Source organism: Musca domestica, unplaced genomic scaffold (genome assembly GCF_030504385.1).
Source record: "Musca domestica strain aabys unplaced genomic scaffold, Musca_domestica.polishedcontigs.V.1.1 17, whole genome shotgun sequence".
Taxonomy (NCBI): domain Eukaryota; kingdom Metazoa; phylum Arthropoda; class Insecta; order Diptera; family Muscidae; genus Musca; species Musca domestica.
Window position 1 is genome coordinate 12,521,340 of NW_026712230.1, and position 11,833 is coordinate 12,533,172.

General features: G+C 33.8%; 1 protein-coding gene across 1 annotated transcript in view; it reads left to right on the top strand.

The window, feature by feature from the left end:
• Nucleotides 1–336: 336 nt before the first annotated feature.
• LOC131801658 (protein Optix-like) overlaps nt 337–11,833 on the top strand; it is a 42,294-nt gene continuing 30,797 nt past the window's right edge. Inside the window, exons 1-2 of the mRNA XM_059120555.1 lie at nt 337–774; nt 10,042–10,160. Of these exons, the coding sequence (XP_058976538.1) occupies nt 455–774; nt 10,042–10,160 (439 nt within the window). The 5' untranslated portion in view covers nt 337–454. The remainder of the gene's footprint in view (nt 775–10,041; nt 10,161–11,833) is intronic.

Below are 11,833 nucleotides of genomic sequence, written 5' to 3' on the forward strand. Positions count from 1 at the left end.
AAAGAAATCACAGCATATTTATTTACGTTTGCGGACCAAAATTGCTAGGAACTCCCGATGGTATTAATGCCTACACTAACCAAAGAAGTAGCTACTTGGTAATAGTGAAAAATAAAAGATATAATGAGTGCAAAACCCAATATGGTATTCCCATGAAATAAATCAATCCACAGTAATGATCAGTGAAAACCAGTTCGAAACAAATGGACAAAGCTCAAGCCAATAAGTCCATAAACGCGAGTGCTTTCAATAAAAGAGAGAAAATAAATAAGGAAGTTCAAACAAGTTCAAAAAAGGAAAAAACAAATTAACTTATTTTTGTTAAATTTTTTCAAACGAAAAACGTACCTCCATTTGTGTGCTCCACCCGATTACACAAACGCCACCAAAATTATTCACATCATCGCTGCAAGTATAGTATGCAAAGTTGTTCACAGTGGATTCAACGAATAAAATGGCCGTTGGACCGACGGAGGGTAAACAACCTCAACCTCCTCAAGAAAATTTCTCACCAGCACCCGCCACCGTACCCATTGTTGCTGCTGCCCATCAAATCATAGCACCCAGTCCCATTTTGGCCATACCGACGCTTGCCTTTTCAGCCGCCCAAGTGGAGATTGTCTGCAAAACACTGGAAGATTCCGGCGATATAGAACGTTTAGCCAGATTTCTCTGGAGTTTGCCGGTAGCGCTGCCCAATATGCACGAAATATTGAATTGTGAAGCGGTATTGAGGGCACGGGCCGTGGTGGCATATCATGTTGGAAATTTCAGGTAAGTTGAGAAGTTCAATTGGAAATGGAAGAATTTTAAATTGGAAATCAAGAATTTTTTTATTTATTTTTTTTGAATTAGAAATATTTTGAATAGGTGGCTTTGTTTATTGATAGCATTGAACTTTTATATACATCACAGTTTTTTTCTGCATTTTTTTCATTCAAACAGTAACTGGCAAATATGCTACAATTTCTTACTCGGTCAAATTCGTATAGTTAAAATAGTAAAGAGAACACCATATTTGTATGTGCTTTCTTTATTTTGACAGTAAATGTTACTGAGTTTTCTGGAACGCAACTCATGTTCTTATATCATCCGTTTGAAACGGGAATTATTTCATGGCCAGCAATCGAAACCTTCTTTCGTTTCCATCTCGAAAGAAAACGAACCTAATTCAAATATCACTTTTTTAAAGCTGCATCCATAATTAAAAAAAAAATTGTTCACCCTTCAAAATTATTCTCTTTCGACAATTCAAAATAATACAATAGTCGTAATCATCTATTTTGAGCATTTTGTGTAATTTGTAAAAATAGACTTTCACTTTAATAGAACACCGAAAGCTATGAGTTTAGACACACCCAATTTAACTCGACTTCAAGACTTTCATTTTTTAGTTTTCATTTTTGATTTCCTTAATTGATTCCAAGCTCTAAAAAAGCATCAGTATTTGACAGAGCTGATGTCGACGTCTATTTGTCCTTAGAGAACTGATCGTCATTAGCCATGCAAAATTTCGAGTAGATCGGACAATAATTGCGACCTGAATATTATATCCCAACACATAGTGTTGTAAGGCGACAAATATTACAAAATGTACCTTTCAATATCGCAAAGTCAAAAAATCTTATTCTTCAAAAAATATGATTAAAAAATTTTGCAAAATATTACAGAAAAACGTTCACATATTAATTTGCATTTTTATGCGATTTTTAAATGTTTAATTCTTTCCTGCCAAAAGGCAATTCTGAAATGGTGAGAATTGTCACCATTTTGTTATATATGCGATACCTTGGATATCAGCATCAATGTAACAGTCAGAAGTGACTTTTTCGGGAATTTGTGATTTCACCGTTAAGTGGAAATTTTCGGATTATTTTTTACATAAAAGTTATGGTCTTTTTCACCCGCTAAATAGTATTTGATGACTATCCAAATTCGTGGGCTTCTGCAAGCCCTAAACTCTCCGCACAGAGTCCACTCTCCGATTTGTAGATTAGTTTTTAGAGCATTTTTTAGAGCATCTAATGGCCTTCTGTTATAATGTTAACCCCACCTCCGTGGAAAATTTCGTGACGATCGTGACGATGACATAATTGTGACCTTTAGAGTGTTTACATTTTGAAATGGACAGACGGTCAGACGGACGGTCGGACATACATAGCTATATCGACTCAGCGACATAACTAGATGGGCGAGTTATTAAGATCCATATATAGTTCCCTATGTCTTGGACCAATATTTCGAGGTGTTATATAATTTTTGGTCCAATCAAACTTATAATAGTCCCAACACATGGTGTTGTAGGCTATAAATATTAAAAAAACTTCGTGTATTTTATAGTTCTTCTTATATTTCGTGAAATACTGAAATAATGTACAATTAGGCGCTAATTTTGTTACCGTGTAACGAATTTTAGTTTTAACTATTTTACAATTAATGACAGTAAAATAGTTATCCTAAAATTGAGAAAGAAAGTTTTGGATAAAACTTTTTTATTGCGTTTTCTACAATTTATCGATTAGGAATTACAGTATGTTTTTGTAAAAAAGTTACTTTTACTCGAATCGTTCGTATTCAAACGTATTCGTTTAAATATGTGTTTTTATAAAAATTGTAAAAACTCTGGACCATTAACTAACAACTAACAGCCAATTTATGTTCCAACCGATGGGTCTTCTCTTATCGTTTTTTCTGACATTTTCGTTTGTATTTTTCGTTACAAAAACCAAAAATACAAGGGGGAAAAGCTTTATTGTGTTTGTTACTCACAAAAAGAACATGCACAACAAAAACCCAAAAATATATATATTTTTATCGCAAAAATTCCAAACGAAAGGTAAAATACTGTTACAAAAACAGGCTGTTATAAACAAACCGAATTATTGCATGTTTTAAAATTCCATTCTACAGAATTCCATTTTTCCCATTTACGTTTTGTTTCTTGTTTTTAATTTTAACTTAAATCATGTTCATTGAATGAAAATATATGAAAACCACAATAAATTTAAATAGAAAAAAGTGAATTTCTACTGTTAAAAAAAAATATTTTTGGGGGAAACCCCCTCAACCCGTCTGAATGTCGTTTTGGTCACAAGATCGAAAAGTAATTACAAGAGAATTTGGACCAGACTTATTGATATTCCGATTTGCTAAAACTTCCGTTTTGCTAAAATTGAAAATACCAGCCTCTATTTTGAAAAGAAGAGATCTTCTTAAAAACATTGTTCAGTATGTTTATCCGAATTATTTCATAGTAAAACGTATACCACCCAATTTCAGTTATTTTAAAAACGCGCCTGCGAGTTTAACGTTTTCGCTAAAAAGGAATTTAGCAAAGAGGAACGTTTTAGTAAGCAGCGAATTGAAATAGCCTAACTAAAATTCATTTTTTTGGATACTGTAAAATCTTGATGCGTATTAGATTTTGGTTTTTGAAAATCTTAACCGAATTATCGAATATTGAATTCCCTTTACATATCAGAAATCGCAGTTATTATATATTAGGATGTTTTTATGCTTTTTATTTATAGTCACAAATTCCACAAAATCTATATTCAAACCATACATACATACATATTACCCAAAATTGACATTAATTGGAAGTTAATTTGCTTCAATTCAACTCAGATACCCCACATCACTACTAAATGATCTTAATTATTTTTTAATCACTTTAAATTTAAACTGAAAACAATATATAAAGAAGTAGAACAAGCAGCGACTTATTCACTTCATCCCAATAAAGCAGCCGGATTGTAATATGATCTTTAAATTTAAAAAATTGAACTCTTTAATGAATCTTTCCTGGTTTTTTGTGTGTGTGTTTCGATTGGGACATATTTAAATAAAGAATGGAGGGGGAAAGTGGATTTTGTTTTGCTTATGAGAAGACAATAAGGAACAAAAACGTCGCGGCACTAAAGGAAGACGCTAAACAAATTAATGAAATGATAATGCAAAAAAACAAAAAAACTACCACAAAAAAGCACATGATGATAATAATGAGTATGAGCGTAACATAAACGACAACGACTAAACTAAATTAATAAACAATGTGATTAATTTATAAATTAACATCATGGCATGGCATACCGCAGGCATACAAATAACAATGGTTTTCTTGGCAATTGCGGAATTGTTTTTCAGCAATTAGAAATATAACACCGAGAATTGAAAGGCTGATCTCTTTTTATGGAAATCATACAGTTGTTGTTATTTTTTTAAAACCAGCAGCCACAAAATCGGGCTGAGGTACGGAAAGGCTTCCGTTAACTTGTTTTCTGCAAAAACGCAAAAACTAAAAAAAATAATATCATATCAAATTACAGGAAAGGAATTTATGCATCAACTTCGTCCAAATTACTTCTTTGGGTTTAATAAAAAATTTAGTTTTTATAAAAAAAGCAGTAAACAAAATCAAAATTCTTTATTAATTCAAATGGGGTTTTATATTACCCATATTAAAAAAAAATCAAAACCTACATGAGTATGATTGTTTATATTTGGCCAAATAAAAAATTTGTATTTCTTGGAATTGATTATATTTTGTAAATTTATTAGAAAACTTCTTGACTTGTTTCTCAAGTGCTAATCAAAAATATGTCAGAAACAGAATGGTGCATAAAATTGTGATTGATTTTTATTAACTACCCCCGCAAATAAGGGATGTCTTTCTTTCGTTGTATTTCCCTTTATTTATTTTATTATCCTTGGTCACAAATATAATTGACGGGTGTATTTGTGACTTTTATAAGAAAAGTCTGGTACTATTGAATTTGCATGATCAACGACTATTTGAAAAAATTGTATATCCTGAAGAGGAGATATTTAAGGAGACATTATAGTAGGTAGTGTGTATGTATTTAAAACGAATAGTCGCATAGGCAAGATAAAAAACTGCAACAATGTCAAACGCCATTATTTTTTCCTTTTTATTTTTAAATTTAATTGAATGAGACCAAAAAATGTCGGAAATAGAATCAAATTTTAGAATAAGTTTAGATTTGTTCGAATTGGCCACCTTTGGCACGAATTATAGTCATCAAACGGCCAATGAAACCGTCACACGCTGCCCGAATGTTGCTCTGCGGTATTTTGGCCCATTCCCGGCGAAGCGCTTGCTTGAGGTAATCGACATTTCGGTATTTTTTAGTGCCAACCTTGCTTTCCAAAATACTCCAGACACAATAGTCTAACGGATTGGTATCCGGAGATTTGGGTGGCCATTGTGCGCTAGAAATGAAGCGAGGAACCTCATTTTGTAACCATTCTTGGGTGGCGCGTGCTGAGTGCGATGGTGCTGAGTCCTGTTGGAGTGTCTAAGGTCTGCGGTAAAAATGTTTGCGTGCCCAAGGTTTTAATAAACCATCCAGAATATTTTCGCTATCATATTCGGCATTTATTCTGATGCCACGGTCGATTAATACGAGCGGAGAGCGACCATCGGCTGTTATGGCGGCTCACACCATCACCATGACCCGCGCTTGAGTTTAGGTGGCCAACCGAAGGTGCACATTTTCAGCTGACCTCTTTGGCAATAAAACACGATCATGTTGTTTGTTTACAAACTGCTGGTTGCAGTTTTTTTTATTTCAACCTGTATGTCGACGTCATTATGTAAAAAATGATAAAGAAAATAAAGGAATTAAGTTCGGCAGGAACAATCTGTTAATGTGCCCCGCCAGGAAATATTTAGGTAGTTTGTAGGTAGTATATGAGTAGTTCAATAATTAAATTCATTTCAAAACAAGTAAGCAAAGGCTACAGTTGAGCGGGGCCGACCGTTGAATACCCTACAACACTATAATAAGTCATACAGTTTATATAGGCGAGATACTCGAAAGAATTCCACAAGATATTGTGACAAATAATAAAAGAAAACCATCAGGTTTCGTTCTCTAATTTTCGAATAATAGCAACTTAAACTAATTTGCTCATTTCCATTTTATTGGCAGATGTTGCACGTAAATGGTCTTCCTAGATCTGGAACCAATATTTCCCAAAGACCTATAATCTCTCAGAAGTGGCAAAAGATTAACATTTATTATTGGTTTTTGACTGTAACGCATCTATATGAGATGCAGACATTTGACTGAATTCTTCATCGAAATCAGCGTTAACGAAATAGTCAGAAGTGCGTCTTTCCTGTATTTGTGAACTCTCCAAAAAGTCACTGGAATGGACATTTTCGTATTTTGTCTACAAAAGTTGTGCGTGAGGGTCGGGCGATAATTACGACCTGCTGAAAATTTTACAGTTTTTTGGTTCATTTCAACCCCTAAATATATAGCGATCATCTCCAAAAAGAGTAGGCTTCTATTCTGACCATCATCTTATCCCCATGCAAAATTTCGTAAGGATCGGGCCATAAATGCGATATGTATATGATATACTGATATCCTAACTACTTAGTTTTGTTAGCTATAGAAATATTACCAAATGTTTAATTCAAAATGAAGATATGCCAAAAATATGACAAAACTGAAAAAATATGAGAAAATTTTACAAAATCAATATTTTCATCTTTAGAGAGATATTTTATGCGATTTTTTTAGACGTTTTTTCTTTCCTGCCAAGAGGCCATTTTGAATTAATGAGAACTGTGGAAATCAGTTCAGCCGTTCTCGACATATAACAGATCTTTCAAGCATATCTTCTTTGATAGACATATATATCGCACATATTTTGCTATATATCCGATTTGTTGGATAATAACATCAATGTAAAGATCAGAAGTAACCTTGTCATGGCTTTGTGATTCCGCCGGGATTTAAAATATTCGCGGTTTAATGAAAAATTTGAAAATTTTCAACATAAAAGATATTTTACCCGCTAAATATTATCCGATGACCACCCAAATTGGTAGGCTTCTTCCCTGCCCGAAACTCTAGCTACATGAGAAATTCCGCGTCGATTGGTCTATAATTGCGACCTTTTTTCAGTATTTGGTCCATTTCAACCCCTAAACATTTGGCGATCATCTCCAAAAGAAATAGGCTTCTATTCTGACCCAAACCCCACCTTCGTGCAAAATTTCGTAAGGATCGGGCCATAATTGCGACCTGTAGCGTGATTACAAATTAACATGGACAGACGGACGGACGGACATACATAGCTAGATCGGCTCAGCTCGGCGAGCTAGGAAGATCCATATATACTTTCCTATATGGGAAACCAATATTTCGAGGTGTTACATAATTTTTGGCCCAATCAAACTTATAATATCCCCAACACATAGTGTTGTAGGGTATAGAAACAAGTAAGCAAAGGCTATGGTCGTGCGTGGCCGACCATGTGATACCCTAGAACACTTTATGTTTACATCGGTTTTGGAAGGTTTCGTTTTTGAAATAACGTCCTCCGCTGCGTTGATGTGTATTCGAAATAAATTCAACGAAAGTTGTGGTCAATTTTATTCGCTAAATATAATCCAATTGTTATACAAAATGCTCAACTTCTTCCCTGTCCGATTGGATTTCAATTGTTACCTATAGAGGGACTGCACAATCACTAAAATTTAAGTTTTTTGGTCCATTTGAACCCCAGAATGTACATCTTCGAAAACAATAGGCTTTGAATCCGTTCCTTACTTTAATCCCATGCAATATTTCATGAGGATCAGACGACAATTGCGACCTGTATTTAATACCCTCAGCCCATAGTGTTGTAAGGTGTAAACAAACTTTAGAAAACGTACGACTTAAAATTATAATTCAAGATGAAGAAATCGCATGCGATAAGAATTATGATATCATTAGGTAAAAAAATTTTGCAATTTTCAAAAAAAAAAAAAAAAAAAAAATGAAATCTATTAAAAATTCTGTTAAAATCTTAAAAATACCAAATGTAGCCATTGTATTAGGGTCTATACGACGACGTGGTCCTGCATAGGCAACTTTTGTCATAAGCCATTACAATATTCATAACAGCATAAACATAGGAACTTCCAGTACCAAATATTGGGAGTCATCTCTATATTTATTTTTTATATCTATATTATCATGTCCGACGAAGCCCATTTCACATTGAATGGGACCGTAAATAAGCAAAATTGCCGTTTTTACGCCACTGAAAATCCTCAGGAGATTCAAGAAGTGCCTCTTCATGACGAAAAAGTCACAGTTTGGTGCGTCGTTAGTGCGAAAACGGTCATTGGGCCGTTTTTCTTCCAAAATGAAAATGGCCATGCTGTTACCATCAATCAGGAGCTTTATCGCGACATGATGACCAATTTTGTGATGCCGATTATTCTGGTTTCAACAAGACGGCGCTCTACCGCACACAAGTCGCATAACAATCGATTTTCTGAAGAATTTGTTTCCGGGCCGTTTGATGTCGTAAAGTGGTGATTTGGACTGGCCACCGCGTTCGCCCGATTTGACGCCGCCTGACTTCTTCTTGTGGGGATTTTTGAAGTCAAAGGTTTACGTTAACAAGCCAAGGACCGTAGAAGAGCTCAAGGACAACATTCGTGAAGGAATACCCGCTATTCCGGCCGAAATGTTGGCAAAAACGATGGAAAATGCAGCAAAAAGGGCACAATACGTCATCAACGCCAGAGGTGGCCATTTGAGAGATATCATATTCAAAAATTGATGTAAACAAATCTACTTGGAAAAAATTAATTAATTGCCAACCGCCAAATTTTTATTTTTTTCTTTGATTTAAAAAAAAAAAAAAAAACATGGGTCCGTCGAATATGGGCAACCCTGTATAAATAAATGAAGAATAAATATTCTGGATTAAATTTTATTATGAGGCAGTACAATAAAAAACATAATCAGTTTTTGTGCAAATTCCACCTTCTTCCACACTTTTGGAGATTTTCGGAGTTTCTGCATTTTAGGTATATTGTGTCTACGGCAGTATTGCAGATAAAAATACGAGTAATACTTTCGCAGAAAACCTAAAGCGAGTAAACAAAGGGTTATTTTTGGTTTCATAAGAATATAATTAAGTATTTCCTTCAAACGGGAAGTCAAGTCAAAATATCCCAAAATAATTGTTTGTTACAAAATTCTACTGTAGGTCCTGGAAGACATCAAGAGTGTAAATTTTACCTAAAGGTCAGGAATTCATATATAATAAAAACATATTTTAGGGTTAAAGCCTCACTTTTTGTGGCTTTGTTCAAAAATCTGTAACATAACATAGTGGCATCAACGAAAAAAATATATTATAAATCACAATTCGCCGCGTGTAGAAAAAAAATTTTTTTCAAAAATCGATTTTGGTGTTTAAATTAAATTTTGAGTTTTAAAAATGTATGTTTTCCATTGGCTGGCTATTTCGTAAAAGAACGAAAGAGTGTTAGGTCAATGTTTGTCTATAATTTAACCAAGCCTCCCTAATTATTTTTTGTTTCTTTTTCAAAAAGCCAACCGATGACTTAAGCCAGAAAAAAACTTCTTCCACGATTTCTCACCTTAGATTATAAATAGTTCACCTACATTGAAAATGTTTTTTTAAGAATACAAAAATAAATTTTACGAGCGATGTTATTTTTTGAAATTTTTGGATACATTTACATTTTTTTAAATTTATGTAACAATTTTCAAAAAATAACATCGCTCTAGAAAATAAAGGCAGCATACGATTTAAATGAAATTCCAAATATCAGGCTAAGGGTGGGAATACATAAAGCGCCTATTTGGCTGTTGGTTGGCCTCTTCGTAGAGGAATAAAGGAGTTTTAGGTTGACTTAGTTGGTTTGGGGCCTAGGCTTCTTTGTTAATTTGCGAAGAAGCCAGCCGATGACTTAAGCCAGCCAAATAAGCGCTTTATGTATTCCCACCTTAAGATCTGTTCTGCGATAATTTGATATATAAGTTTGCCTGGTACCTCTTTCCAAACGATCAATATTTATACAAATACCCTAAATCCTAAGTGTAAGTGATAGAAATATCTGTGTATCTGTATTTTGTGCTTAACTTCTCACCGAAAACAACCCTTCATGTTTGCTTTATTGAAATACCAATGTAAAATATATAAAAGTTTTAAATTGTAATCATCTAACTTTTTATTTTTCTTTTTTCGTCGCAGGGAACTTTATGCAATAATTGAAAATCATAAATTTACAAAAGCTTCATATGGAAAATTGCAGGCAATGTGGCTGGAAGCCCATTACATTGAAGCGGAAAAATTACGTGGACGATCGCTGGGTAAGTAAAAATCAGAACAAAAGAAAAATCTTTTAAATTGCAATAAAATTTAATATTTAAAGAAGAAAAAAGTTGTAGAATAGCTCGAAGGGAAAAAGTAACAAGTAAGCAAAGGCTATAGCCGTGCGGGGCCGACGATGTGGTGCCCTACAACACTACTATATGTTGGAAGCGGCCTTATGTCCAAATCCATTTTAGAAGATTTCGTTGTTGAAATAATGTCGTATGGGCCTGCCCTGATGTTGCCCTTAGCTTTTATGACCGGAGGCATTTAGCCAATATTTACGCACTCCGCTGTGTTGTTAGGTTTTCAAAACAAATTCATACGAAGGTTGTGGTCCATTTTACAGCTTAATTTTATCCAATTGTCATCCAAAATACTAGACTTCTTCACTGGTTTTCAATTGTGACCTGTAGAGCGACTGCAAAATTGGGAAAAATTTATTTTTTTTCCATTTAAAGCCCTAAATGTACATCTTCAAACAATAGGCTTCAATTCTGACCCTTACCCTACCCCCATGCAAAATTTCGTGAGATTAAACGATAATTGCAACCTGTATATAATACCCACAACACACAGTGTTGCGGTGTGTAGAAAAACTTTAGAAAATGTACAATTCAAAATTGTAAGTCAAATTGAAAAAATCGCATGCGATAAAAACTATGACGACAATTTAGAAAAAAATATTCACTTTTTTATTGTCATATTTTTACGCGATTTTCTTAAATTTTATAATTTTCTGGCAAGAGACCATTATCAAAGCGGAATATATATAACATATATATTGTACCTATTTTGCTATATCTTGATTATCACCATTACTGTAATGGTCAGAAGTGACCTTTCAATGTCTTTGTGATTTGGCCGGTGTAAAAAATATTCGCGGTTTAGTGGAAATTTTCGTATTTTTTCACATGAATGTTATGGCTTTTTACCCGCTAAATATTGTACAATGACCGTCCAAATCGGTAGGCTTCTGCCAGAGCAACATCAGGAATTTTTTGTTTTTGGTCCACCTCCAAAACAATAGGCTTATATTGTTACCCTAACCCCACCTCCATTTTCAATTTTGTGAGGATCGGGCCATAATTGCGGCCTGTAGCGGGATTAAAAATCACCATGGACAGACGGTGAGATAGGAAGATCCATATATAGTTTCCTATGTTGGGGAGCAATATTTCGAGGTGTTACATAATTTTTGGCCCAATCAAACTTATAATACCCCCAACACATAGTGCATAAAATGGTGTTTTTCAAAATTTCGGTAGGAAAATTTTGCTAAATATTTGCTGTAGTTGAGTTCTCAAAAATGTTTTTTTTTTTTTTTAATAACATCAATTAATAAAATTATTTAAAATTTAATAAAAATTTTTTTTTTTGGTTTTGAAAAAAAAATCAGATGTGATTGCGGTGAATAAAGATATAAAATTTTACTCAACTTTATTCAACAGATTTGAGGCATTTTGAAGAATGAAGCTCAAATATGTTCGATAGCGACAATGGGATTTTGTATTAAATATTTTATTCGGTTTTCACGTACGAATTTCTGTTCCCCACATTCTTAAGTTATAGAACTCTTGTTTCTACAGCTACAACTTTTCTGAATGTAGTTAATGAAAATTCGCATTGGTGTTATTTTGGAACATTTCTAATTTATTGGGGGTTTTTATAA